Source organism: Salvelinus alpinus, chromosome 17 (assembly GCF_045679555.1).
Source record: "Salvelinus alpinus chromosome 17, SLU_Salpinus.1, whole genome shotgun sequence".
In the NCBI taxonomy this organism is placed as follows: domain Eukaryota; kingdom Metazoa; phylum Chordata; class Actinopteri; order Salmoniformes; family Salmonidae; genus Salvelinus; species Salvelinus alpinus.
In genome coordinates, this window is record NC_092102.1 from 5,103,863 (window position 1) to 5,130,407 (window position 26,545).

At 43.5% G+C, this 26,545-nt stretch overlaps 1 protein-coding gene across 5 annotated transcripts in view; it reads right to left on the bottom strand.

The window, feature by feature from the left end:
- tdrd1 (tudor domain containing 1) overlaps positions 1 to 9,472 on the bottom strand; it is an 85,032-nt gene extending 75,560 nt beyond the window's left edge. For all 5 annotated transcript variants that reach the window (XM_071346977.1, XM_071346979.1, XM_071346976.1 and 2 more), the window contains exons 1-2: positions 9,352 to 9,472; positions 8,654 to 8,811 (exon numbers count right to left, since the gene is read on the bottom strand). In XM_071346977.1, the coding sequence (XP_071203078.1) occupies positions 8,654 to 8,811; positions 9,352 to 9,407 (214 nt within the window). In that variant the 5' untranslated portion in view covers positions 9,408 to 9,472. The remainder of the gene's footprint in view (positions 1 to 8,653; positions 8,812 to 9,351) is intronic.
- Positions 9,473 to 26,545: the final 17,073 nt, after the last annotated feature.

Genomic DNA, 26,545 nt, shown 5'->3' on the forward strand with positions numbered 1-26,545 from the left:
GTGAATTTTCATCCGAATGGAGAAGTGCAACTGAAACTGAAGCACAAAATTTGTCTGACACCGAGCAGATATTACAATAAAAAGCACACAGGCCTGTTGGCCTAGTGTCTCCAGACTCCACACAGACATAGCGTGTAGCCTGCACATGCTGCTCCAGAGCCAGTACCGTTCTTCCTTCAGACAAACATGCATCAATTTTTATTTTGTACAATGCCTCTCGTTCACATATTGTTTCCCATGCTTGTTCAATGAACCATAAACAATTAATGAACATGCACCTGTGGAACGGTCGTTAACTTCTTCAGGCTAGGGGGCAGTATTCGGAAGTTTGGATTAATAAGGTGCCTAAAGTAAACTGCCTGTTACGCAGGCCCAGAAGCTAGGATGTGCATATAACGGTAGTATTGGATAGAAAACACTCAAGTTTACAAAACGGTTAAAATAATGTCTGTAAGTACAACAGAAAAAAAGCAAAGGCAAGCGAAAAGCCGAGGACAATCCATCCACAATTTTTTCCCCCAGCTCACCTCTGATTACAATGGCTGGGAATGGGAATATAAAAGGAGGTCATCCCAGATTGCAGTTCCTAGGGCTTCCATTAGATGTCAACAGTCTTTAGAAAGAGTTTCAGGCTGGTTTTTGGAAAAATTTGCTAGAATTTGTAGTTTTTCTAAGTGGCTCCCATTTTGACTTTAGTGTTTGTAGCGCGTTCCAGTAAAAGCGCGTAGTTCGTTATTTATCTCCGGTAATGGTCTCCGGTATTCTCCGTCTTAAATTACAGTTTTTATTTACATAATAGGGTAGCTGAGGATTGATTAGGAACGTTGTTTGACTTGTTTAGAAGAAGTTTATTGGTACGAGGGAAACCGGTGGCTTACTAAGTCAAGCCGCGCCATTGACACATACTTTTTTGGGGATATGTCGTGGCAATTTCCTGTATTACCAAATGCAGAGAGTTATAAACCACACACCAGTTAGAGTTATACTTAAATTTCATCTTTAATAATATGAGCTTCAAAATCGCCCTTTGACTCTCAGATCAATTCAGTGTCTATAATGAATTCTGAGAGTGCCTACAAAAGAATACCAAGATCTTTTATAACTAAGATACACCCCTCTCAACTCACATGACGAACCACAGATCTCAGGAACTCTTCACAAAGGGCCTTTTACTTTAGAAAGGAGTATCCCATAGCATTATCTATAAATTATCGTTCAGTTTGGTCTCTAAGACGAGGTTCTAATCTCATTCCTGGTACTTCATAGTACCAAAACATTACCTCATCCATCTGGAATGCTCTTTAGGCTTTATTGGCCAAAGACATCGTAAATCTTCTCTGTCAGTGCTATCTCATAGAGGCCCATCCTCAGTGGAACACACACACACAATAGTCGACAGATTCTATTCTGTCGACTAAAACAACCATTCTAATGCAATGATTATAATATAATCTTACAAGCACTAAAACATAATCTCGCAATTTTCCATGACAGATATAAAGAAGGACTTTATCGAACAAAAGGACCATTTGTTATGTAGCTGTGACCCTTGTGATTGTAACCAGATGAAGATCTTCAAAGGTAAGTGATTTATTTTATCGCTATTTCTGACTTTCGTGACGCATCTGCTTGGTTGGAAAATGTGTGTAATGCTTTTGTGTGCGGGGCGCTGTCCTCAGAAAATCGCATGGTGTGCTTTCGCCGTAAAGCCTTTTTGAAATCTGACAAAGCAGCTGGATTAACAAGAAGTTAAGCTTTTAAATGATGTATGACGCTTGTATTTTCATGAATGTTTAATATTACGATTTCTACAATTTCAATTTGGCGCTCTGCAATTTCACCGGATGTTGTTGATGTGGGACGCTAGCGTCCCAATGACCCGTAAGATGTTAAGACACTAACAGTTTACAGCTTTAGGCAATTAAGGTCACAGTTTTGAAAACTTAGGACACTAAAGAGGCCTTTCTACTGACTCTGAAAAAACACCAAACGAAAGATGCCCAGGGTCCCTGCTCATCTGCGTGAACGTGCCTTAGGCATGAGAACTGCAGATGTGTCTAGGGCAATAAATTGCAATGTCTGTACTGTGAGACGCCTAAGAGAGCGCTACAGGGAGACAGGACGGACAGCTGATGGTCCTCGCAGCGGCAGACCATGTGTAACAACCCCTACACAAAATCTGTACATCCGAACATCACCTCTGCGGGACAGGTACAGGATGGCAACAACTGCCCGAGTTACACCAGGAACGCACAATCCCTCCATCAGTGCGCAGACTGTCCGCAATAGGCTGAGAGAGGCTGGACTGAGGGCTTGTAGGCCTGTTGTAAGGCAGGTCTTCAACAGACATCAACAGACATGTTGCCTATGGGCACAAACGCACAATCACTGGACTAAACAGAACTGTCAAAAAAGTGCTATTCACTGACGAGTCGCGGTTTTGTCTCACCAGGGGTGATGGTCGGATTCGCGTTTATCGTGAGCGGGATCGATTTGGAGGTGGAGGGTCCGTCATGGTCTGGGGCGGTGTGTCACAGCATCCTCGGACTGAGCTTGTTGTCATTGCAGGCAATCTCAACGTTGTGCATTACAGGGAAGACATCCTCCTCCCTCATGTGGTACCTGATGGAGTCACCTTGGGGTCATGATAGGGGCTGCACCAAATTATTGATGTATTATAATAATTGATTATGCTTATGTTGTATTAATATAAGGGGAAAGGCTATAAGATCCCTCCTTCAGTACATCTATAGGGTCGTGGACTACAGATTAGATATAATATATATTATAAGGTTTAATATTGTTCCACAGTTATTTTCTAGTCTCTGCTTCTTATAAGAAACGGTCAGAGATGTGATAGTTATTGCAGTCAAAACAATCGGTGAGAAGGCGCAGCAAGGCTAAAAGAGATGCTTAGACACAGAACCCTGCAGGGGAGTGAAAGAGATGAGACAAGTCAGACATACCACTATAAAGCAACTTGGGGAGTGGTAAATTACTGCTGAGCCCTTAGAAAACACTGGAACTATTGTTCTCCCCTGCAAGTTTGTATAACTGTATATGCATGGGCTTGGTCTCATGAGTAGAAGGTGTTGACGTACGCAGTTACATCACTAGGGGTTGACGGCAAGCATATTAAAACAACTTGGACCCTTTCCTATTTTACAGAACTTACTCAGAAACATGCGTGCTATGTTCCCATTGTCAACTTCTGTCTGCAATTGCATTAAAGGTTTTTGATTGATTTACTTAAAGATATTGTCTGATTGCTGATTTCCCCAATCAGCAAATGATTGACAAGGAACCTATCCCAACATACCCTTCCTGCAGGCTCATCCTGATATGAGCAAAAAAAGAAACGTCTTCACTGTCAACTGAGTTAATTTTCAGCAAACTACATAACAAGATTCAACAACTGATACATAAACTGAACAAGTTCCGCAGACATGTGACTAACAGAAATTGAATAATGTGTCCCTGAACAAAGGGGGGATCAAAATCAAAAGTAACAGTCAGTATTTGGTGTGGCCACCAGCTGCATTAAATACTGCAGTGCATCTCCTCATGGACTGCACCAGATTTGGCAGTTCTTGCTGTGAGATGTTACCCCACTCGTCCACCAAGGCACCTGCAAGATTCCGGGCATTTCTGGGGGCAATGGCCCTAGCCCTCACTAGAGGTTGACCGATTATAATTTTTCAACGCCGATACCGATTATAGGAGGACCCAAAAAAAAGCAGATACCGATAAATCGGTCGTTTAATTTATTTGTAATTATGACAATTACAACAATAGTGAACGAACACTTTTATTTTAACTTAATATCAATAAAATCAATTTAGCCACAAATAAATAATGAAACATGTTCAATTTGGTTTAAATAATGCAAAAACAAAGTGTTGGAGAAGAAAGTAAAAGTGTAATATGTGCCATGTAAAAAAGCTAACGTTTAATTAAGTTCCTTGCTCAGAACATGAGAACATATGAAAGCTGGTGCTTCCTTTTAACATGAATCTTCAATATTCCCAGGTAAGAAGTTTTAGGTTGTAGTTATTATAGGAATTATAGGACTATTTCTCTCTATACCATTTGTATTTCATATACCTTTGACTATTGGATGTTCTTATAAGCACTTTAGTATTGCCAGTGTAACAGTATAGCTTCCGTACCTCTCCTCCCCCCTACCTGGGCTCGAACCAGGGACATATCGACAACAGCCACCTTCGAAGCATCGTTACCCATCGCTCCGCGGCCCTTGCAGAGCAAGGGGAACAACTACTTCAAGGTCTCAGAGCGAGTGACGTCACCGATTGAAACGCTATTAGCACGCACCCCGCTAACTAGCTGGCCATTTCTCATCGGTTACACCAGCCTAATCTCGGGAGTTGATAGGCTTTAAGTTATAAACAGCGCAATGCTTGAAGCATTGCGAAGAGCTGCTGGCAAATGCACAAAAGTGCTATTTGAATGACTGCTTACGAGCCTGCTGCTGCCTACCACCGCTCAGTCAGAGTGCTCTATCAAATATCAAATCATTGACTTAATTTTAACATAATAACACACAGAAATGAGCCTTAGGTAATTAATTAATGGTCAAATCCGGAAACTATCATTTCGAAAACAAAACTTGTATTATTTCGGTGAAATACGGAACCGTTGCGTATTTTATCTAACGGGTGGCATCCCTAAGTCTAAATATTGCTGTTACATTGCACAACCTTCAATGTTATGTCATAATTATGTACAATTCTGGAAAATGAATTACGGTCATTGTTAGGAAGAAATGGTCTTCACATAGTTCGCAGCGAGCCAGGCGGACCAAACTGCTGCATATACCCTGACTCTGCTTGCACGGAACGCAAGAGAAGTGTCACAATTTCCTTAATTAACTTCTCTAGGATAGGTGGGACGGTAGCGTCCCACCTGGCTAACATCCGGTGAAATTGCAGAACGCTAAAATTCTAAATACACCATTCGTAATATTAAACATTCTTGTAAATACATGTATCTTACATATTTTAAAAGCTTAACTTCTTGTTAATCCAGCCGCTTACCAAGCATACCATGCGATTATCTGAGGACAGCACCCAGCACACAAGTATTACTAGCATTTTCCAACCAAGCATTAGCGTCAGAAATAGCAATAAAATAATCAATTACCTTTGAAGATCTTCTTTTGGCAATAGAAAAGGTCCAATCTACACAATAAATGGTCGTTTTGTTCGATAAAATCCATTTTTATATCCTAACACGAAACATTTTGTAAACGGCATGTGTCATGAATTCCGTCTCCTTCAACTTTCGACAAAACATTAGATGAATTACTCATACTAAACTTACGTTTATCTAATCATGGTTGGTTTCACTGCAATCCTCTGTTTGTTTGTAACACAACCAGACTTCATGGTTCTTTCGCGGGACGTATTGACCGAAAGGAACTGATTTGAACACACCAAACAATGACATCATTGCGCACCAATGATATGACCAGTGCTTCGTTGATTAACTGTATTTCGGCCCAATGACCACTGATCGTCTTGAAATCTAGCTTGGTAGATAGCCAATGAGCTGAAGTAAACGGCAATGTGTAATGGTTATATCCGGGAAGCTTGAAACTCGAGCGTAAAGACACTCATTCGCCATTGAAAATTTTACCTGAAGCAGCCACGCTGGTTACGCATAGCAGTATTGTTGAGAGCATTTTCCGCAGTTTTATCTGAAGAATTATGGCGACTAAATCTTGGAAATCAAAGGCAAAATCTAGGTATACAGATCTACACGATATTATTGACGAAATTGATAGAGAAAGTGAGACGGAATTACTACAAGATGAGTCAGAGTGTGACAATAGTTTTGACTCGCAAACCGAGGAGATGTTCTTGTATGGAGAAGATGCAGTGTTGGACTGGTGAGTACTTCTCATGCCGTTGTTTGAAATTAATCATATCAAAAATTATTCATTTGAGTTGTTTGAGATATTTAAATTTTATTTACCATATATAAAAAATATAATCAGTAATGAAATGTGTAAAGTACCCATGGCTCTACATTGTGGGTAGAGTGTATGTACAGTGGGGCAAAAAAGTATTTAGTCAGCCACCAATTGTGCAAGTTCTCCCACTTAAAAAGATGAGAGAGGCCTGTAATTTTCATCATAGGTACACTTCAACTATGACAAAATGAGAAAAAAAATCCTGAAAATCACATTGTAGGATTTGTAATGAATTTATTTGCAAATTATGGTGGAAAATAAGTATTTGGTCACCTACAAACAAGCAAGATTTCTGGCTCTCACAGACCTGTAACTTCTCACTCATTACCTGTATTAATGGCACCTGTTTGAACTTGTTATCAGTATAAAAGACACCTGTCCACAACCTCAAACAGTCACACTAGTAGTGATGCACCGATATGACATTTTTGGCTGATACCCGATATTTTCCCTGCCAAAAAACCCTGATACCGATAACAAATATTTAAAAAAATTAGCGTCCTTTTAAAGCATTCTAGTACAGTTAACTATTTAACACCTACACATGGACGCAGCGGTCTTAGGCATTGTATCTCCTTGCAAGAGGGGTCACTACAGTCCCTGATTTGAATCCACGCTGTATTCACATCCATGATTGGGAGTACCATAGGGCGGCGGACAATTGGCCCAGCGTCGTCCTGGTTTGCCGGGATAGCCGTCATTGAAATAAGAATTTGTTCTTCACTGACTTGCCTAATTAAATAAAGAATACACACACACACACACACACAGACCAAAAAGTTATTTTGTTGGCATTTACATATGTCCCCATTACCAGTAAAACATAATCAAAACCTATTTATTTCACTTACTTGCTGTGCTGTTTCGTTGTTCATTTGTTCAGTCGTTTCATTCTCAACCAGGACTTCTACAGAACGCCGTTTGGGTCTTTGCGTGTCAAAGAAATACACGTCAAATAACACTATTTGACCAATCAGGACCTGAATATGACTGCACATCACGTAATAATTTAACACGTTCATTTAATTTTTTACGTAGTTATTACACATTGATTACTTTCACTCGTAATTTAATATGTCACAATGATATCTATGCTATGATGCTGGTAAAGTTGTCTCACGCACCTACAGTGCTGGTCATAAAAAAAGCTAGCTAGCTCATGGATGCAAACAATATTCTTCCCCAAAAACATAGCAAAACGACATCTGTTTCAGTAGCTATAGTTAGCTAGGTGTCATCTAAAATAACCCTAATTTCTAAGACAGTTCTTATGTGATTAATGGTGGTCGGACCCATCTATGTGAAGCTAGCCACAATAAGGATTAGCCACAATAGTGGACTTTGAAGTTAGCCTTCAAAATATAAGTATTTTGTATTAATTTACATCACTGTCAATGTCATACTTTTATTTTGAAGGCAAACCGCAAATTCTATTATTGTGCCTAATCCTTATTGTGGCTAGCTTCGCAATGCGGTCAGGTCGAGCCTCACTAGCCAGATGAAGCTAGCTGGCTACTTGTAACGTTAGCTTTGGGTAACAGTGTTAAGTAGCTGGCTAGCTATTTATTTTCATGAATTTAAGTTTAATTTCAATAGGTGAACAACAAGTGACAACCTTGCTAATATTTACTCACAAGGATTCCTAAATCATTGCTAAGAATAATGAAAATGACTGCAGTTTCTACTGGTCATTGTTTTCAGGCTGGTTGTATTGGTGCTAGCTAGGTACCAAGCTAAAGTTAGCTACCCCAGAAGTCCAACAAATGATGCTTTATTACAAACGCGGTATTGTAAACACAGCGTTTGTGGCCAGTGTTTGCGTGTTTGTACAGTTTTGACAGTGCTACTGTATCTTTTTTGACAAGCAAAGATCCAAACGGCATTCAATAGTATGTATGTCGTGAAGCCAATAGCAGTGACGCCATTACCGTGTAACTCCGGTAGGGCAACATCTGCAAAATAGCACACTTGGTAGTGTGTACCGGTGCTCGACCAGTTGGCGAAAGCCAACATCATCCACAACAGAGAACAGTTGATTGTTAAGGGCAATGAATTCCATTATCTTGGCATTAATGGATTTCGCCTTTGAGTTGTCTCGCTGAAATTGTCTTACTCTTACAAATGATTGCTCGACTTCTTGACTGCTCGATCCACACAGCAGACATAGTGGGCTAGGTTAGGAATGCTGTGTTGCACGTGTAGCGCAAAATTTTACGTGGCGTCATTACGCCATGTACCTACGTTATATAGGTATGCACGGTAGCTTTGACATCAGTTATTAACGTCAGTGTTAAACTAGACACCAACCGATTTTGGCATTTTTAGCTAATATCGTCCGATTCCGATGTTCACCGATATATCATGACCTTTTCCAATCACTTGAAAATAAGATCTTATCCTCATGAAATAAAGTGTTCTGTGTTTGAGAAGCTTCTCTATAGCATGGAATCCAAAGTATAATACCAGAACCATAATATAATTTTGACCCCTAACACCCTACTAAAATCACTACAGTATTCATAACTGACAGACATTCTGCATGGCCATTATGAATATCAAGCAGCCATTACAGTTAAATAAATCCAGGAGCTGTATTTCGAAATGACATTTTCACTAATCAACAATCATTTGACACAATGCATAGCACATTCATACAAATACCATCCCCGTTGGAGCTCGCTAGAGGCCGGTCTGGTGTTGGGCCAGGGGCCCTTGGGGTTGCAGCGGCACCTGCTGGGCTGGTTGACGGCCTCCTCAAAGGCATGTTGGGTTGCACCACGTTTTGGAAAGTTTCACGGTTCATGATCATGCTGTCAACCCTAAATGAAAGAGCATATTAAAACAGTCTTAGCTACGTTGTTGAAACATTACCATATCACTACAAGATTGATTTGGCACTTCGTTTGCGAGCAACCATGTAGCTAGCCAAGTTGTTTGACGAATGACTACTAGCTAGCCAACTGGTGGTGAACGTAGTTATTTTCCTCCAGCCTATCATCGTGGCAAGTTAAATGTGCCTTCGAAATATAGCTAGCAAGATGTGTCCCAATATAACTAGCTAGTTAAGTGACCTTGAGTTTGCACCATATCATTGGAAGACAACTCTTCAATTAGTCTAACGTTACCTATCGACTTGCTAGTAAATTAACTGTTTAGCCAACTCCTGTAACGTTAACTAGTAACGAAATTAACTGGCTAACTCAGCGAGACGCTAGCCGATTATTTTGTAGATAAACCCAAAGGCTGCATAAACACTAATTGAAATATAAGCCATTTATAGTGTAAACTTGAAAGACGTCAATTTTTCCAATGAAAACATAATTCTTTCTTATGTCATTTCGTGATAAATTTGAATGTACCTGTCTTTCGCTGTCACACGTGGTGTTGTGCCTTTCCGTCTCTGATATGCACCCATGCGGTGGACAAGACATTGTCCACGCGCTGCGCTCCAGATTTTGCGCGTGCCAAGTTGCTATTGTTTGTCTATATACCAAAAATATATTTATTGGTTTGGTATATACTTTGATGATGCTATTTAGATCATCTATGCACTCTCGAGCCCTTTTGTTAATTAAAGAGGCAGTAGGGTAGACAAATTAATGGTGTTCGTTTTTCAAATGTGTCATTTATTTAACCTGTCCAGGTGAGATATTTGGGTCGTTCTGTCGGAGTTATCGGAAGTTCGTAGTTCTGACTGAGAAGTTTCACTAGAACGACCCTCCAAATTGTAATTTCAAGTGGCAAACTGAGGAAATATTGTTTATGTTCCAAAATGCATACTTGTGTTTTGTCTAAAGCATATTCATAGGTTGCACCTCGGTGCACGCGATACAATTGCAATCAGTCGATATAATTGTCAACTATTATTAGAAATCAAGCGATATGAATCAGACAGTGGGGCGCCGCCTGACCCACTAGTTTGTCAGAAGGTTCAAATCAACGTTTCATATCTTGTTGTAGATGTACCGTACTAACAATGACACAATAACGCGAGATCACATTTCCAGCATGCCGAAACCCAGACCTCCCTTGCCCGCCATAGGAAGCAACATGGTAATTGATCAATAATAAGTGAGCATTGCATTGGCACAGATGGCTAGCTTTACTGACATTGCTAGCCCGTGGTCGCGTTGCTAGCCATCGGGCCCGTTCCAGGATGCAGGTCTACACAGGTGCGTTCATTGCAAGGCTACGCACGGTTGCTTTGCAAGCCCGCGGGCGCGTCGCTGGTCTACACGGGTGCGTTCCAGGGGTCTTCATTGCTTCATAACGGATACTAACAGATTAGCATAATTTGTTTAGATTATTTGATGATTTATTGGCCTCTACTTTTACTACTTTTTTTTTTTACAAATCCAAAATCACTATTGCAGGGCTGATCAACTCTGTTCCTGGAGCTCCCACCCTGTAGGTTTTCGCTCCAAACCCAGTAATAACTAACGTGATTCAATTTATCAACCAGTTAGTTAGGAGCGCTAGATAAGGGTTTGAACAAAAACCTACACTCCCATTCAAACCCAGAATCCTATACTGAATTTCTCCAGACTTCCAAAACAAGATTTGGAAGGATGGCCACGCGAGGCTAGTGTTTAACATATAACCACATACTGGTGGTGTTCCTGCCTGATTACCTTGAAGACGTTGCATTGTATCAACCGATGGTTGTGCTCCATGTCATCTACTGTCGGGCATTACATTCCTATATCATATGATGTGGTTAGCTGATATGTTAAACCCCTATCCAAGCTTTGTGAGATCTGACAGGCGTTTGCAATGTAGTCAGGTTTAGGAATGGCACCCATATGATTTAGCGGAGCGGTATAGCAATCTAATGCCCGACTGCGCAGTTGATGACGTGACATGCAAATGACGTGCTATACAACTATTGGTTGATGCAATGCATTATCTGCAATTTGGTCAGGGCCTGGAACATGATCCTCAACTAGCTGAATCAGGTATGTTAGGTTAGGGTTGGACTGAATACCCACAGGATGGTAGATCTCCAGGAAGAGAGTTAGGTAGATCTGTTGTAACCTATGTGAGTACTAGGTTGTATTTATTGGTGCGGACCGTAGCAGAATTCCCCTTTTCAATGGAAAACTAAAAATAAGCATTTCTTATAGGACAAGTTCAGTTAGTCCCTTGCAGTTTCAGTCCATTTTCATTCTGTTTGGTGCCTATTGAATACGAGCCTGTACTGCCTCCAACCAAGTCCCAGGCTTTTGTGGGCACACTGCCCCACGACGACTCATTTGCTCTTCTATAGTTTCAGTTTAATTTTTGTGTAGAGAGTAGTCTCGTGCATTGGTCGTTGACCGATGGCCGACCCAGATCAAAAGGAATAATGTGACGGACTGGTCGTGGTCTCCCATCTCATCTGTGTGTTGTGTCTTTAGATTGTTCTGTTACACTGGTCACAGCAAGACTATTTATTGCCACACAATCAGAGTTGGTGGTCATTTATTTTGGTACAGCATGATAGGCAACAACTCGCACAAAATTTTAGTTTGAATTTATTAGTAGACAAGTAGAACATTTTAAGGCCCAGTGTGAATTGCATTGACTCTTGAATTCCAAGAGACAAAATAATATAGAACAGCAAAAGTATGAAAAAACAGACATTAGGTTGGGCTGAGGCTGGAGCTGAAGGTTGGGCTGAGGCAGGAGGTTGGGCTGAGGATGGAGGTTGGGCTGAGGCTGGGGCTGGAGGTTGGGCTGAGGCAGGAGGTTGAGCTGAGGATGGAGGTTGGGCTGAGGCTGGAGCTGGAGGTTGGGCTGAGGCAGGAGGTTGGGCTGAGGCTGGAGGTTGGGCTGAGGCTGGAGCTGAAGGTTGGGCTGAGGCAGGAGGTTGGGCTGAGGATGGAGGTTGGGCTGAGGCTGGGGCTGGAGGTTGGGCTGAGGCAGGAGGTTGAGCTGAGGATGGAGGTTGGGCTGAGGCTGGAGCTGGAGGTTGGGCTGAGGCAGGAGGTTGGGCTGAGGCTGGAGGTTGGGCTGAGGCAGGAGGTTGGCTGGGGCTGGAGCTGAAGGTTGGGCTGCACCAGGACCTGTGTCTAATTCCCTGGAGGTTGGTAATAATATATGCATGTACACAGAATATAATAAACATTAAGGACACCTGCTCTTTCCACGACATAGAGTGACCAGGTGAATCCAGGTGAAAGCTATGATCCCTTATTGATGTCACTTGTTAAATCCACTTCAATCAGTGTAGATGAAGGGGAGGAGACAGGTTAAAGAAGGATTTCTAAGCCTTGAGACAATTGAGACATGGATTGGGGTGAATGGACAAGACAAATGGCGGGGGTGCAACTCAATATTAGGAAAGTGTTCTTAATGTTTTATAAACTCAGTGTAATTGTATGTTATGTAGTTACAGTGTGTATGTTTTGGGTGTTATGAAGGATGCTTGGCTTAGTTCAATACTCAATTCCAGATAAACAACAGTGCACTGCACCTGACTTTGCACAGCAAATGTGCACTGCATGATAAAAGAGTAAAAGAGTAATTGTAGTCAATGACCAGAATCTTTGCTGGCGTAGAAAGTCAGTTCAGAATTAGATATTGGGTAAATGTGTGGAAACTCATTTACCACACTACGTAATGGATGAGGTGTTTCAGTGCAGACACTATATTAAAAACACATCTGTTTGACGGTATTTTTTCCAAATGTACTGTGAATGTAGCCAACAAGTCAACCTATATTTTGTCTTTGATTATGAAGAACATACTTTAATACCTTACAATGTATTACTCTGTATTTATTTTCTTCCAGACATACACAGTCATCCTTGCAGTTGCAATGAACTTCATTATTACTTAGCCACAATTATTTTTAATTTTTTTAAGTGTTACTCAACATTGTGTTGGGTGTAATTACATTGATAGATCTAGTGAACATTGGATAAGCAATACTGAACTGCACTGGTTGGGCGTGACGGAGAGAAGTTGTCACTACAACCCTTACATCAAAGTTGTCTGAAGCGGAATGGAAAGTGCTATGCCCTGACCAGTTATTCAAAGGAAAATCCTCGTGTCTAATTTACATAAGGTTGATTAACTTACCGGCGTGGACCCAAAACAAACACATTCTTCACATTTATAAACTACCTTTTTAAAGTTTCATTGCAACCATGGTGTTCATTTTTACTGAAGTGTATACGGTATATCAAATAACATGACAATGATCCACATCATATGGGTCAGACTGTTCTATACCACTTAGCCCAAAACATTATAGCCCAGAGGTGGTAAATAAAACCTTTAATGGTTGGTATGATTTGTATTATTATGATAGGGCTCTGAAACCCATAGCCGATTGGCTTCAGACTGAGCATTTCACACTGGAAATGGCTGCCGACAGTGAACTCAAGTTAGGGGTTATATTTAATGTCAGACTGTCCTATACCACTTTGCCCAACACGTGATACCCCAGAGGTTGTAAATAAAACCTTTAAAGGTTGGTATGATTTGTATTATTATGATAGGGTACTAAAATCTATTAGCCGAATGGCTTGAAACCATGCTTGAAACAGAACGAGCCATTCGCCTATATGGAGAAATCATGTAGCACAATGGAACGAGCCACAATTGAAAGCTATGGTGTAGTTTACAATGCACTGCTGGAATGGGTTAAGTGTATATTCGATTCATAAAATGATTTTCATCGATACACTGGGTCACATTTATTTGGATAGTCCGGATTTTTCATCTGTAGATGCTCTACAGATAGTCATACCATTAATAAACTATGTGTTCTGCCCTCACAATGTGTAAGCTACAAAGCTTGGCAGACAGCTTACACTCCTCCAATAAAGAATCAGGGAGACACTGGTGCCGTTAAGAATCTTTAGTAGAATATATTTTGTTTGTAAAACTGTAACAGATACAGAAAGGAGAAAATGTATTAGAAAAATCACTATATACATTCACACAAATGGATACAAATAAAGAACAGCATTTCTATCACGAGTTGGCAGCAAGAAAATAAGCTGAAAGGAATTTTATAATAGCTGTACATTATAGGAACACATGTAATTACAAAAGTACAATGATTAATGTTTTGCATTAGTTTGAGATTAAGAATCAGTGGTAGACTGATAAGTGCATGAAGAGGTCAACTGTACAAAAGTCATATGCCTGTTTGTTGAAACTATACTTTCAGTTCCTGTTGATACTAAACTCAGCAAAAAAAAGAAACGTCCCTTTTTCAGGACCCTGTCTTTCAAAGATAATTCATAAAAATCCTAATAACTTCACAGATCTTCATTGTAAAGGGTTTCAACACTGTTTCCCATGCTTGTTCAATGAACCATAAACGATTAATGAACATGCACCTGTGGAACGATCATTAAGACAGTAACAGCTTACAGACGGTAGGCAATTAAGGTCGCAGTTATGAAAACTTTGGACACTAAAGAGGCCTTTCTACTGACTCTGAAATTACAAAAAGAAAGATGCCCAGGGTCCCTGCTCATCTGGGTGAACGTGCCTTAGGCATGCTGCAAGGAGGCATGAGGACTGCAGATGTGGCCAGAGCAATAAATTGCAATTCCCGTACTATGAGACGCCTAAGACAGCGCTACAGGGAGACAGGACGGACAGCTGATGGTCCTCGCAGTGGCAGACCACGTGTAACAACACCTGCACAGGATCGGTACATCCGAACATCACACCTGCGGGACAGGGACTTTCATAAATTAGGTGCATTACCGCCACTGAACTCATTCGTCTTTCAGTAACCTGTGTGCTAGTATTTAAACAGACAGCTCGGTGCTTTCAACATGTCAATACCTCTCATAAATACAAGTAATGATGAAGTCAATCTCTCCTCCACTTTGAGCCAGGAGAGATTGACATGCATATTATTAATGTTAGCTCTCTGTGTACATCCAAGGGCCAGCAGTGCTGCCCTGTTCTGAGCCAATTGTAATTTTCCTAAGTCCCTCTTTGTGGCACCTAACCACACGACTGAACAGTAGTCAAGGTGCGACAAAACTAGGGCCTGTAAGACCTGCCTTGTTGATAGTGTTATTAAGAAGGCAAAGCATCAATATGTATCAATGTTTTGACCATGACAGTTTACAATTTTGGGTAACTCCAAGCAGTTTAGTCATCTCAACTTTCTCAATTTCCACATTATTTATTACAAGATTTAGTTGAGGTCTGGGGTTTAGTGAGTGTTTGTCCCAAATACAATGCTTTTAGTTTTAGAAATATTTAGGACTAACTTATTCCTTGCCACCCACTCTGAAAATAACTGCCGCTCTTTGTTAAGTGTTGCAGTCATTTCAGTCACTGTAGTAGCTGACATGTATAGTGTTGATTCATCCGCATACATAGACAGTAGTCAGTAGTAAAGATTGAAAAAAATAACGGGTCTAGATGTAACAGTTTAACTTTAGTCCGTCCCCTCGCCCCGACCCGGGCGCGAACTAGGGACCCTCTGCACACATCAACAACAGTCACCCACGAAGCATCGTTACCCATCGCTCCACAAAAGCCGCGGCCCTTGCAGAGCAAGGGGAACCACTACTTCAAGGTCTCAGAGCAAGTGACGTCATCGATTGAAAGGCTATTAGCGTGCACCACCGCTAACTAGATAGCCATTTCACATCGGTTACATAGACAGCTGCCCTGGGTAATTCCTGATTTTACCTGGATTATGTTGGAGAGGCTTCCATTAAAGAACACCATCTGTGTTCAATATAGCAGGGAGTGTAAAACCATAACACAAGTTTTGCCAGTATTGAGAATTTTCCAGACCATGTGTGTTAATTATTCATTGTAGAAGAGCTAGTAAGATGGGTGCACTCTATATGTGCTCTGGGTCATTAGACAACATTAGACATGCACCTGTCTGGGGTTGTCACGCCCTGGCCTTAGTTATCTTTGTTCTCTTTATTATTTTGGTTAGGTCAGGGTGTGACGAGGGTGGTTTGTGTGTTTTTGTCTCGTCTAGGGTGTTTGTACTGTCTAGGTTTTTTTTGTAGAGTTATGGGGTTGTGTTCATTATAGGTGTTTATGTAAGTCTATGGTTGCCTAGATTGGTTCTCAATTAGAGGCAGGTGTTTATCGTTGTCTCTGATTGGGAACCATATTTAGGCAGCCATGTTCTTTGGTTATTTTGTGGGTGATTGTTTCCTGTGTCAGTGTTTGTGCCACAGGGGACTGTTACGGTTTGTTCACGTTTATTGTTTTTGTATTGGTGTTCATAGTTCAGTTTTCTATATTAAAACATGGATACCTACCACGCTGCGTATTGGTCCGATCCTTGTTACACCTCTTCAGAGGAAGAGGGGGAAGACAGCCATTACAGAATCACCCACCCAGCTCACGTCCTGACCAACTAAACAAAGACTAAACAAAGGAAATAAGGTCAGGAACGTGACAGGGGTGTGGACATGACTGGTTATTCCTGTAACTGTGTTATGGCCTACTATGTACTGTTGCTATGGTTACACCTCTTAGGTTTTTTCCAGAACATGGGTGTTCCTTTCAGAGGAGTTAGCAGGATGACATGTCTGGTTATTTATGTAAAGTACCTAAGCCTGTTGCTAGGATCCTACATGTATGCACCTGTCCTAGTCGAAAACATGTCTGTCTATTTGAACTATTTCTGTGGCTCTCTAGGTTCCGTGCTCTAATTGTTATGCAGGTGAATGAGGACCCAAAAGCGACTTAAATGAAACAGAGTCTTTATTCCAGTCTTAAACAAAAACCGATACTCCTGGATATTATCTTAGGTAAATCCAAAACAGGAAAACTGAAATCCTCTCGTCAGTAGAGAGGAACGACTGGAGACGCGGCCACAGACTGCAGGTCGCTTCGGGAAGGCACAGGCCGTAGCTGACATAGACACCTGCTCACACGCAGCATCTGAAGAAGGCAAAAACACGACAGGGCGGAACAAGGACACAGAACAGCAAACATCAAACAAGGATCCGACAAGGACAGAAGCGGAATACAGAGGGAGAAATAGGGACTCTAATCAGAGGGCAAAATAGGGGACAGGTGTGAAAGGGTAAATGAGGTAGTTAGGAGAATGAGGAACAGCTGGGAGCAGGAACGGAACGATAGAGAGAGAGAGCGAGAGAGGGAGAGAGGGAGGGGGAGAGAGAGGGATAGAAAGAGGGAAAGAACCTAATAAGACCAGCAGAGGGAAACGAATAGAAGGGAAGCACAGGGACAAGACATGATAATCAATGACAAAACATGACAGTACCCCCCCACTCACCGAGCGCCTCCTGGCGCACTCGAGGAGGAACCCTGGCGGCAACGGAGGAAATCATCAATCAACGAACGGTCCAGCACGTCCCGAGATGGAACCCAACTCCTCTCCTCAGGACCGTAACCCTCCCAATCCACTAAGTACTGGTGACCACGTCCCCGAGAACGCATGTCCATGATCTTCCGTACCTTGTAAATAGGTGCGCCCTCGACAAGGACGGGGGGGGGGGGAGGGAAGACGAACGGGGGCGCGAAGAAAAGGTTTGACACAGGAGACATGGAAGACAGGGTGGACGCGACGAAGGTGTCGCGGAAGAAGCAGTCGCACAGCGACAGGATTGACGACCTGAGAGACACGGAACGGACCAATGAACCGCGGAGTCAACTTGCGAGAAGCTGTCGTAAGGGGAAGGTTACGAGTGGAAAGCCACACTCTCTGACCGCGACAATACCTAGGACTCTTAATCCTACGTTTATTGGCGGCTCTCACAGTCTGCGCCCTGTAACGGCAAAGTGCAGACCTGACCCTCCTCCAGGTGCGCTCACAACGTTGGACAAAAGCCTGAGCGGAGGGAACGCTGGACTCGGCGAGCTGGGACGAGAACAGAGGAGGCTGGTACCCAAGACTACTCTGAAACGGAGATAGCCCGGTAGCAGACGAAGGAAGCGAGTTGTGAGCGTATTCTGCCCAGGGGAGCTGTTCTGCCCAAGACGCAGGGTTTCGAAAAGAAAGGCTGCGTAATATGCGACCAATCGACTGATTGGCCCTTTCTGCTTGACCGTTAGACTGGGGATGAAACCCGGAAGAGAGACTGACGGAAGCACCAATCAAACGACAGAACTCCCTCCAAAACTGTGACGTGAATTGCGGGCCTCTGTCTGAAACGGCGTCTAACGGGAGGCCATGAATTCTGAACACATTCTCAATGATGATTTGTGCCGTCTCCTTAGCGGAAGGAAGCTTAGCGAGGGGAATGAAATGTGCCGCCTTAGAGAACCTATCGACAACCGTAAGAATCACAGTCTTCCCCGCAGACGAAGGCAGACCGGTAATAAAGTCTAAGGCGATGTGAGACCATGGTCGAGAAGGAATGGGAAGCGGTCTGAGACGACCGGCAGGAGGAGAGTTACCTGACAAGCAGCCACGAAACGGCGCGTGTCACGCTCCTGAGTAGGCCACCAAAACCGCTGGCGAATAGAAGCAAGCGTACCCCGAACGCCGGGGTGACCCGCTAACTTGGCAGAGTGAGCCCACTGAAGAACAGCCAGACGAGTAGAGACAGGAACGAACAGAAGGTTACTAGGACAAGCGCGCGGCGACGCAGTGTGAGTGAGTGCTTGCTTTACCTGTCTCTCAATTCCCCAGACAGTCAACCCGACAACACGCCCTTCAGGGAGAATCCCCTCGGGGTCGGTAGAAGCCACAGAAGAACTAAAGAGACGGGATAAGGCATCAGGCTTGGTGTTCTTATTTCCCGGGCGATAAGAAATCACGAACTCGAAACGAGCGAAAAACAACGCCCAACGAGCTTGACGTGCATTAAGTCGTTTGGCAGAACGGATGTACTCAAGGTTCTTATGGTCAGTCCAAACGACAAAAGGAACGGTCGCCCCCTCCAACCACTGTCGCCATTCGTCTATGGCTAAGCGGATGGCGAGCAGTTCGCGGTTACCCACATCATAGTTGCGTTCCGATGGCGACAGGCGATGAGAAAAATAAGCGCAAGGATGGACCTTATCGTCAGAATGGAAGCGCTGGGACAGAATGGCTCCCACGCCCACCTCTGAAGCGTCAACCTCGACAATGAATTGTTTAGTGACGTCAGGAGTAACAAGGATAGGAGCGGATGTAAAACGCTTCTTGAGGAGATCAAAAGCTCCCTGGGCGGAACCGGACCACTAAAAGCACGTCTTGACAGAAGTCAGAGCTGTGAGAGAGGCAGCCACTTGACCGAAATTACGAATGAAACGCCGATAGAAATTAGCGAAACCGAGAAAGCGCTGCAACTCGACACGTGACTTAGGAACGGGCCAATCGCTGACAGCCTGGACCTTAGCGGGATCCATCTGAATGCCCTCAGCGGAAATAACAGAACCGAGAAATGTGACAGAGGAGACATGAAAGGCGCACTTCTCAGCCTTCACGTAGAGACAATTCTCTAAAAGGCGCTGGAGTACACGTCGAACGTGCTGAACATGAATCTCGAGTGACGGTGAAAAAAATCAGGATATCGTCAAGGTAAACGAAAACAAATATGTTCAGCATGTCTCTCAGTACATCATTAACTAATGCCTGAAAGACAGCTGGAGCATTAGCGAGACCGAACGGCAGAACCCGGTATTCAAAATGCCCTAACGGAGTGTTAAACGCCGTTTTCCACTCGTCCCCCTCTCTGATGCGCACGAGATGGTAAGCGTTACGAAGGTCCAACTTAGTAAAGAACCTGGCTCCCTGCAGAATCTCGAAGGCTGACGACATAAGGGGAAGCGGATAACGATTCTTAACCGTTATGTCATTCAGCCCTCGATAATCCACGCAGGGGCGCAGAGTACCGTCCTTCTTCTTAACAAAAAAAAACCCTGCTCCGGCGGGAGAGGAAGAAGGCACCACGGTACCGGCGTCGAGAGAAACAGACAGATAATCCTCGAGAGCCTTACGTTCGGGAGCCGACAGAGAGTATAGTCTACCCCGAGGGGGAGTGGTCCCCGGAAGGAGATCAATACAACAATCATACGACCGGTGAGGAGGAAGAGAGTTGGCTCTGGACCGACTGAAGACCGTGCGCAGATCATGATATTCCTCCGGCACTCCTGTCAAATCACCAGGTTCCTCCTGAGAAGAGGGGACAGAAGAAACAGGAGGGATAGCAGACATTAAACACTTCACATGACAAGAAACGTTCCAGGATAGGATAGAATTACTAGACCAATTAATAGAAGGATTATGACATACTAGCCAGGGATGACCCAAAACAACAGGTGTAAAAGGTGAACGAAAAATCAAAAAGGAAATGGTCTCACTGTGGTTACCAGATACTGTGAGGGTTAAAGGTAGTGTCTCACATCTGATACTGGGGAGAAGACTACCATCTAAGGCGAACATGGGCGTGGGCTTCCCTAACTGTCTGAGAGGAATGTCATGTTTCCGAGCCCATGCTTCGTCCATAAAACAACCCTCAGCCCCAGAGTCTATCAAGGCACTGCAGGAAGCAGCCGAACCGGTCCAGCGTAGATGGACCGACAAGGTAGTACAGGATCTTGATGGAGAGACCTGAGTAGTAGCGCTCACCAGTAGCCCTCCGCTTACTGATGAGCTCTGGCTTTTACTGGACATGACATGACAAAATGTCCAGCAGAACCGCAATAGAGGCAAAGGCGGTTGGTGATTCTCCGTTCCCTCTCCTTAGTCGAGATGCGAATACCTCCCAGCTGCATGGGCTCAGTCTCTGAGCCGGTGAAAGGAGATGGTTGAGATGCGGAGAGGGGGAACACCGTTAACGCGAGCTCTCTTCCACGAGCTCGGTGACGAAGATCTACCCGTCGTTCTATGCGGATGGCGAGTGCAATCAAAGAGTCCACGCTGGAAGGAACCTCCCGGGAGAGAATCTCATCCTTAACCTCAGCGTGGAGTCCCTCCAGAAAACGAGCGAGCAACGCCGGCTCGTTCCAGTCACTGGAGGCAGCAAGAGTGCGAAACTCTATAGAGTAATCCGTTATGGATCGATCACCTTGACATAGGGAAGCCAGGGCCCTGGAAGCCTCCTTCCCAAAAACTGAACGATCAAAAACCCGTATCATCTCCTCTTTAAAGTTCTGATAATCGTTAGAACACTCAGCCCTTGCCTCCCAGATAGCTGTGCCCCACTCCCGAGCCCGACCAGTAAGGAGTGATATGACGTAAGCGATCCGAGCTCTCTCTCTTGAGTATGTGTTGGGCTGGAGAGAGAACACAATATCACACTGGGTGAGAAAGGAGCGACACTCAGTGGGCTGCCCAGAGTAACATGGTGGGTTATTAACCCTAGGTTCCGGAGACTCGGAAGACCAGGAAGTAGCTGGTGGCATGAGACGAAGACTCTGAAACTGTCCTGAGAGGTCGGAGACCTGAGCGGCCAGGTTCTCAACGGCATGACGAGCAGCAGACAATTCCTGCTCGTGTCTGCCGAGCATTGCTCCCTGGAACTCGACGGCAGGGTTGCGAGAATCCGTAGTCGCTGGGTCCATTCTTGGTCGGATCCTTCTGTTATGCAGGTGAATGAGGACCCAAAAGCGACTTAAATGAAACAGAGTCTTTATTCCAGTCTTAAACAAAAACCGATACTCCTGGATATTATCTTAGGTAAATCCAAAACAGGAAAACTGAAATCCTCTCGTCAGTAGAGAGGAACGACTGGAGACGCGGCCACAGACTGCAGGTCGCTTCGGGAAGGCACAGGCCGTAGCTGACATAGACACCTGCTCACACGCAGCATCTGAAGAAGGCAAAAACACGACAGGGCGGAACAAGGACACAGAACAGCAAACATCAAACAAGGATCCGACAAGGACAGAAGCGGAAAACAGAGGGAGAAATAGGGACTCTAATCAGAGGGCAAAATAGGGGACAGGTGTGAAAGGGTAAATGAGGTAGTTAGGAGAATGAGGAACAGCTGGGAGCAGGAACGGAACGATAGAGAGAGAGAGCGAGAGAGGGAGAGAGGGAGGGGGAGAGAGAGGGATAGAAAGAGGGAAAGAACCTAATAAGACCAGCAGAGGGAAACGAATAGAAGGGAAGCACAGGGACAAGACATGATAATCAATGACAAAACATGACACTAATGTGAAACCAAACTAATCTTAGTGCAAGGCAATAAGATAATGGTGTCTAAATGCCAGAGGGGATGAGTCATTAAGAGAAGTTACTATGGGTATGACGTAAGGAGAAAAAATGTATAAGAATTCTGTGCCAAGATTGGAGAGGGAGTTGCTTCATGAATCAGCTCGGCCTTTGTTATATTGTAATAAAAGTCTATTTGAACGTGTCTGTGTCAAGGAGGAGAATCAGGAAAGTGCTGTATAATCAGGTGTTTGATAATGGGACTGCATAGACGGATAGTCATATCCGTGAATACCGCCATATAAATGGATTGATAGAGGTCTGCTCGGACAGGAAATGAAATCTGTAGTTACCACTCTATAAATAGATGAATAGAGGACTGTGCAGACAGGAAAATAAATCTGTGGATACTGCTCTGAAATAAATGTACCCATCGAAGGAATATGATACCAGATGTTTGAATAGTAAGGATAAATTGGAAAAATACATGAACATTATAGTAACTTAGTAATAAATGTTAAAACGACATCAGCGAATGCCCGGTGAGGCCATTAAAAATTGTATACTGTATTGAAAGGTGGAAGAATATACATTATATAGAAATTTGAATATTTAAAGTCAGAATATATTCAGAAAGAGAGAACAATCTAAGTTGATTAGTTATTCTAATAGTTTTTTAAATTTAACTTGTTATTTTTGAATCACGTGTTCACAGGGAAAATGACAAGTTCCCTGGGGGTTATGGTCTTTGGGTAAATATACAGAGGTACTGTGTAAAATATATGGTATTAATGTCACGCCCTGACCATAGTTTGCTTTGTATGTTTCTATGTTTTGTTTGGTCAGGGTGTGATGTGGGTGGGCATTCTATGTTGTCTAGGTTGTCTGTTTCTATGTGTTTGGCCTAGTATGGTTCTCAATCAGAGGCAGGTGTCAGTCGTTGTCTCTGATTGGGAGCCATATTTAGGTAGCCTGTTTTCCTTTGGGTTTTGTGGGTGGTTGTTTCCTGTGTCTGTTTTTTCACCATATGGGACTGTTTCGTTTTCGTTTTGTATTTCACGTTGTTATTTTGTTTCTTAGTGTTCAGTTAATAAATTGAATATGGACACTTACCACGCTGCGCATTGGTCCTCCTCTTCTCATTCCAACGACGAGCGTTACAATTAAGGGATGACAGTTACTTTGAATGGATTGTGGTATATGTATTGATGATTTCATTTTTGTTTTTGTTTCAATATAAAATTCACCAGATTAGGATACTGGAGTGTGGCATTCTGCGAGGGTTAGGTTGATTACTTCATGTTCTGGTAACTCGTCCGAGAAGTCACCAGTAGAATAAGGGAGTTATCATGGAAGGTGACGTCAGATCGTGTCTTAATGCATGGTAGGGATAATTTGTCCACAGATAGTGTGAATGAACCTCAAAACCCTCCCTAACTGGCTGAAGAGTGAGGGACAAATGTGTGTTATGTGACAGTGACTTCTAACACTTCTAACTGTGTCCGTTGGGAAGATGACCTGTGAACTATATCTGAAATAGACATGTTGGAATGATATGTGCCGGGAGAAGGAAGACTAAAGGGGAACGGGGGTCTATTCACTATGAATAAGTAGACTAAGAATGCATAGTGATAACTGGTCTTTTATTTCTAGGCCACTTGCGAAAGGAAACCAGGAACGAAGGGTGGTTGTAACGTGAAGAGTTATGAACGACAATAAAAGGTTCCGTTTACAAATGTACATTCTAACCAGGATGATGTGTGCTAAGTTAAGAAGCAGAAATTTGAGTCATCGTCTCAAAGTAAGCACCGAGGACTGTTATTCTGATTTTGGGTTGGATAATTTATACAATGTTGTAGTTGTGATTCGAATATAAAGAAAGAGTTTCTTTCAAACGGTGAAGGCTCTACTCAAATATATTAGGCTGGGGGAGGCTCCTGATAGATTATTTCTAAGTCCTCCGACAGGGAGGTTGTTAGAGTACTCACAGCTAGGGGTTAACCATGAGGGTGTATGTTATCTTTTGTTTTACAATGTATTCAGACTTTTAATGTTGGTCACATCCATGGGTGATGTGCAGATATATTACATTTTTGTTTTCTCTCTTTTCTTGTTTTGTCAATTTGTTTTTCGTTATGTGGAACATACGTGTCTTTATTGTTCCTGACGAGGGACTGTTATATATTGACTAAATTGATTTGAGAATGTTTTAGTATGTTTCTAACTGTGGTAGTAAATTAGGAGTAGTGACTAATGTGTTATGGGTTAGATGGACTGGGTTAGGGGATCTGAGGGGGGCTCATCAATTAAGGTTGTGGTAGTAGAGGGGTGTCATTTCCAGAGACTATGTATATTGTTACAGGAGATTGCTCATAGGAGAGGGAGGACAGCTGGCTGTGTAAAATATGGGGAAAATTATGAGTAAATGGAATATTACACATACCTAGATTATGGTGAGAGTAAAAGTGATAGTGGTGGCATTTTGAACACTATGGTAAAAGCTTAAGAAACTTATGACTTAGAGTTTTGTTAGGTTAGATATTCTTCCAACTCATTGGTATTTTTCTTAATTTTTAACAGCTGGAAGACACTTGACAGATTACATGCAGTAGTTATTCTTATGGCTGTTGCTGTAGAGACCGTAATTAAAGAAGGCTATAGTTATGTGCAAATGTATCTGTAGCAGGAGGTGAGGTGTTTGAGACAGAATGTTTACATTGGGCTGTTATTTAAATGTAACAAATGAGTGATCTTGCCATAAGAAGAGAGTCTGTTGTCAGGAAATGACCCATGTGTTGCAGTGTGTATGTTCTCAGATGAAAGCAGCACATAAGACGACAGAGATAAGCAAGGGCATGGGCTGAATTCTGGAGATTGAGTGTACATCAAGATACACCAGGCTGGGGGTGTTGGGACAGCGTTGGTCTGGTCCACACACAGTGCTCCATACAGCACCTGCAGCGGTAAAGATCGTCATGTCTCTCTTCGGTGGGTGCATTGTTCTCACGAGAAGTAAGGTCCAGCTGCATAATGGGTGAGCTTGGAGACACCATGACAGAGGAAGTGGAGCTAAAGAGAGAGAGAGACTAGATTCCACTGTAGACATGCAGATGGGTTGGGTCTGGGAGCTACTTTACCATCATAGTTGGGTTGGCTGCTTTATTGGTTAATGCATCATATGGAAGAGGATAGATGTTGGGGTAATTGTACTCAAGAGGATGTAGCGTTGATTAGGGATACGCACTTGCATATCAGGTGATGTCCCTATCAGGTGAAATGGAGGAGATGGGGAACAAAGTGATAATGACATGACTTGGGAACACCTCTCGGAACCTGGGGCCGAAAGGGGAAGACTGGGCGAAGCATGAGGAGGCTTTTTAGGTCCTTAATTTTTGTGGAGTCCAGCAGAAAGTATCCTAGAGGCATAGAGTCAGGTGAAGAGAGGTTGGGAATTGTCATGGTCTCATACTTTGGTTTTCATGCATCTATACTTATAAGCATAACTTATCACATTGTTAATATTGTTATGTTTTGTGTTTTTTGTTGCTTTCCAAGTCTTGTGCTATCAGTCTCTTAGGAACCAGAAGGAGAAAGTGGAGAAACTAAAAGCAGCTCAGCTGAAGTGAAGGAAGTCACCAGCTTCAGCTGGAATGTCATTCTGTTGTGTGATGAGAGATGGAAATAAGATTGTATATGGTGTGATCATCGAACAGAGGCCATAAGTCTCTGAGTTTGAAAGCCTCACGGAAAGAAGGCAAAAACCTGAACCAGGACCAGAGGTTCCAGGTCCGGTGATCCCAGGGGACCAGGTCTACATCCGTGTGTTCCGGGGGAAGTGGAACAAGCCAAGGCGAGAGGGTCCCTACAAGGTGGTCCTAGCAACACAAACAGCCGTCCAGGTGGAAGGAAGCACCACGTGGTACCATCTAAACCACTGCACCAAAGCTCCAAGGGTGATCGAACAACCATTGAGCCCGGAGGGAACGGAAGGAGAGGATGCTGATACTCCAGGCAGGAGTCCGGAGGGAACGGAGGAGAGGATGCTGATACTCCAGGCAGGAGTCTGGTGGGAACGGAGGAGAGGATGCTGATACTCCAGGCAGGAGTCCGGTGGGAATGGAAGGAGAGGATGCTGATACTCCAGGCAGGAGTCCGGTGGGAACAGAGGAGAGGATGCTGATACTCCAGGCAGGAGTCCGGTGGGAACGGAGGAGAGGATGCTGATACTCCAGGCAGGAGTCCGGAGGGAACGGAAGGAGAGGATGCTGATACTCCAGGCAGGAGTCCGGAGGGAACGGAGGAGAGGATGCTGATACTCCAGGCAGGAGTCCGTGTAACGGATGTGAAATGGCTAGCTAGTTAGCGGGTACGCGCTACTAGCGTTTCAATCAGTTACGTCACTTGCTCTGAGACTTAAGTAGGGTTTCCCCTTGCTCTGCAAGGGCCGCGGCTTTTGTGGAGCGATGGGTAACGACGCTTCGTGGGTGTCAGTTGTTGATGTGTGCAGAGGG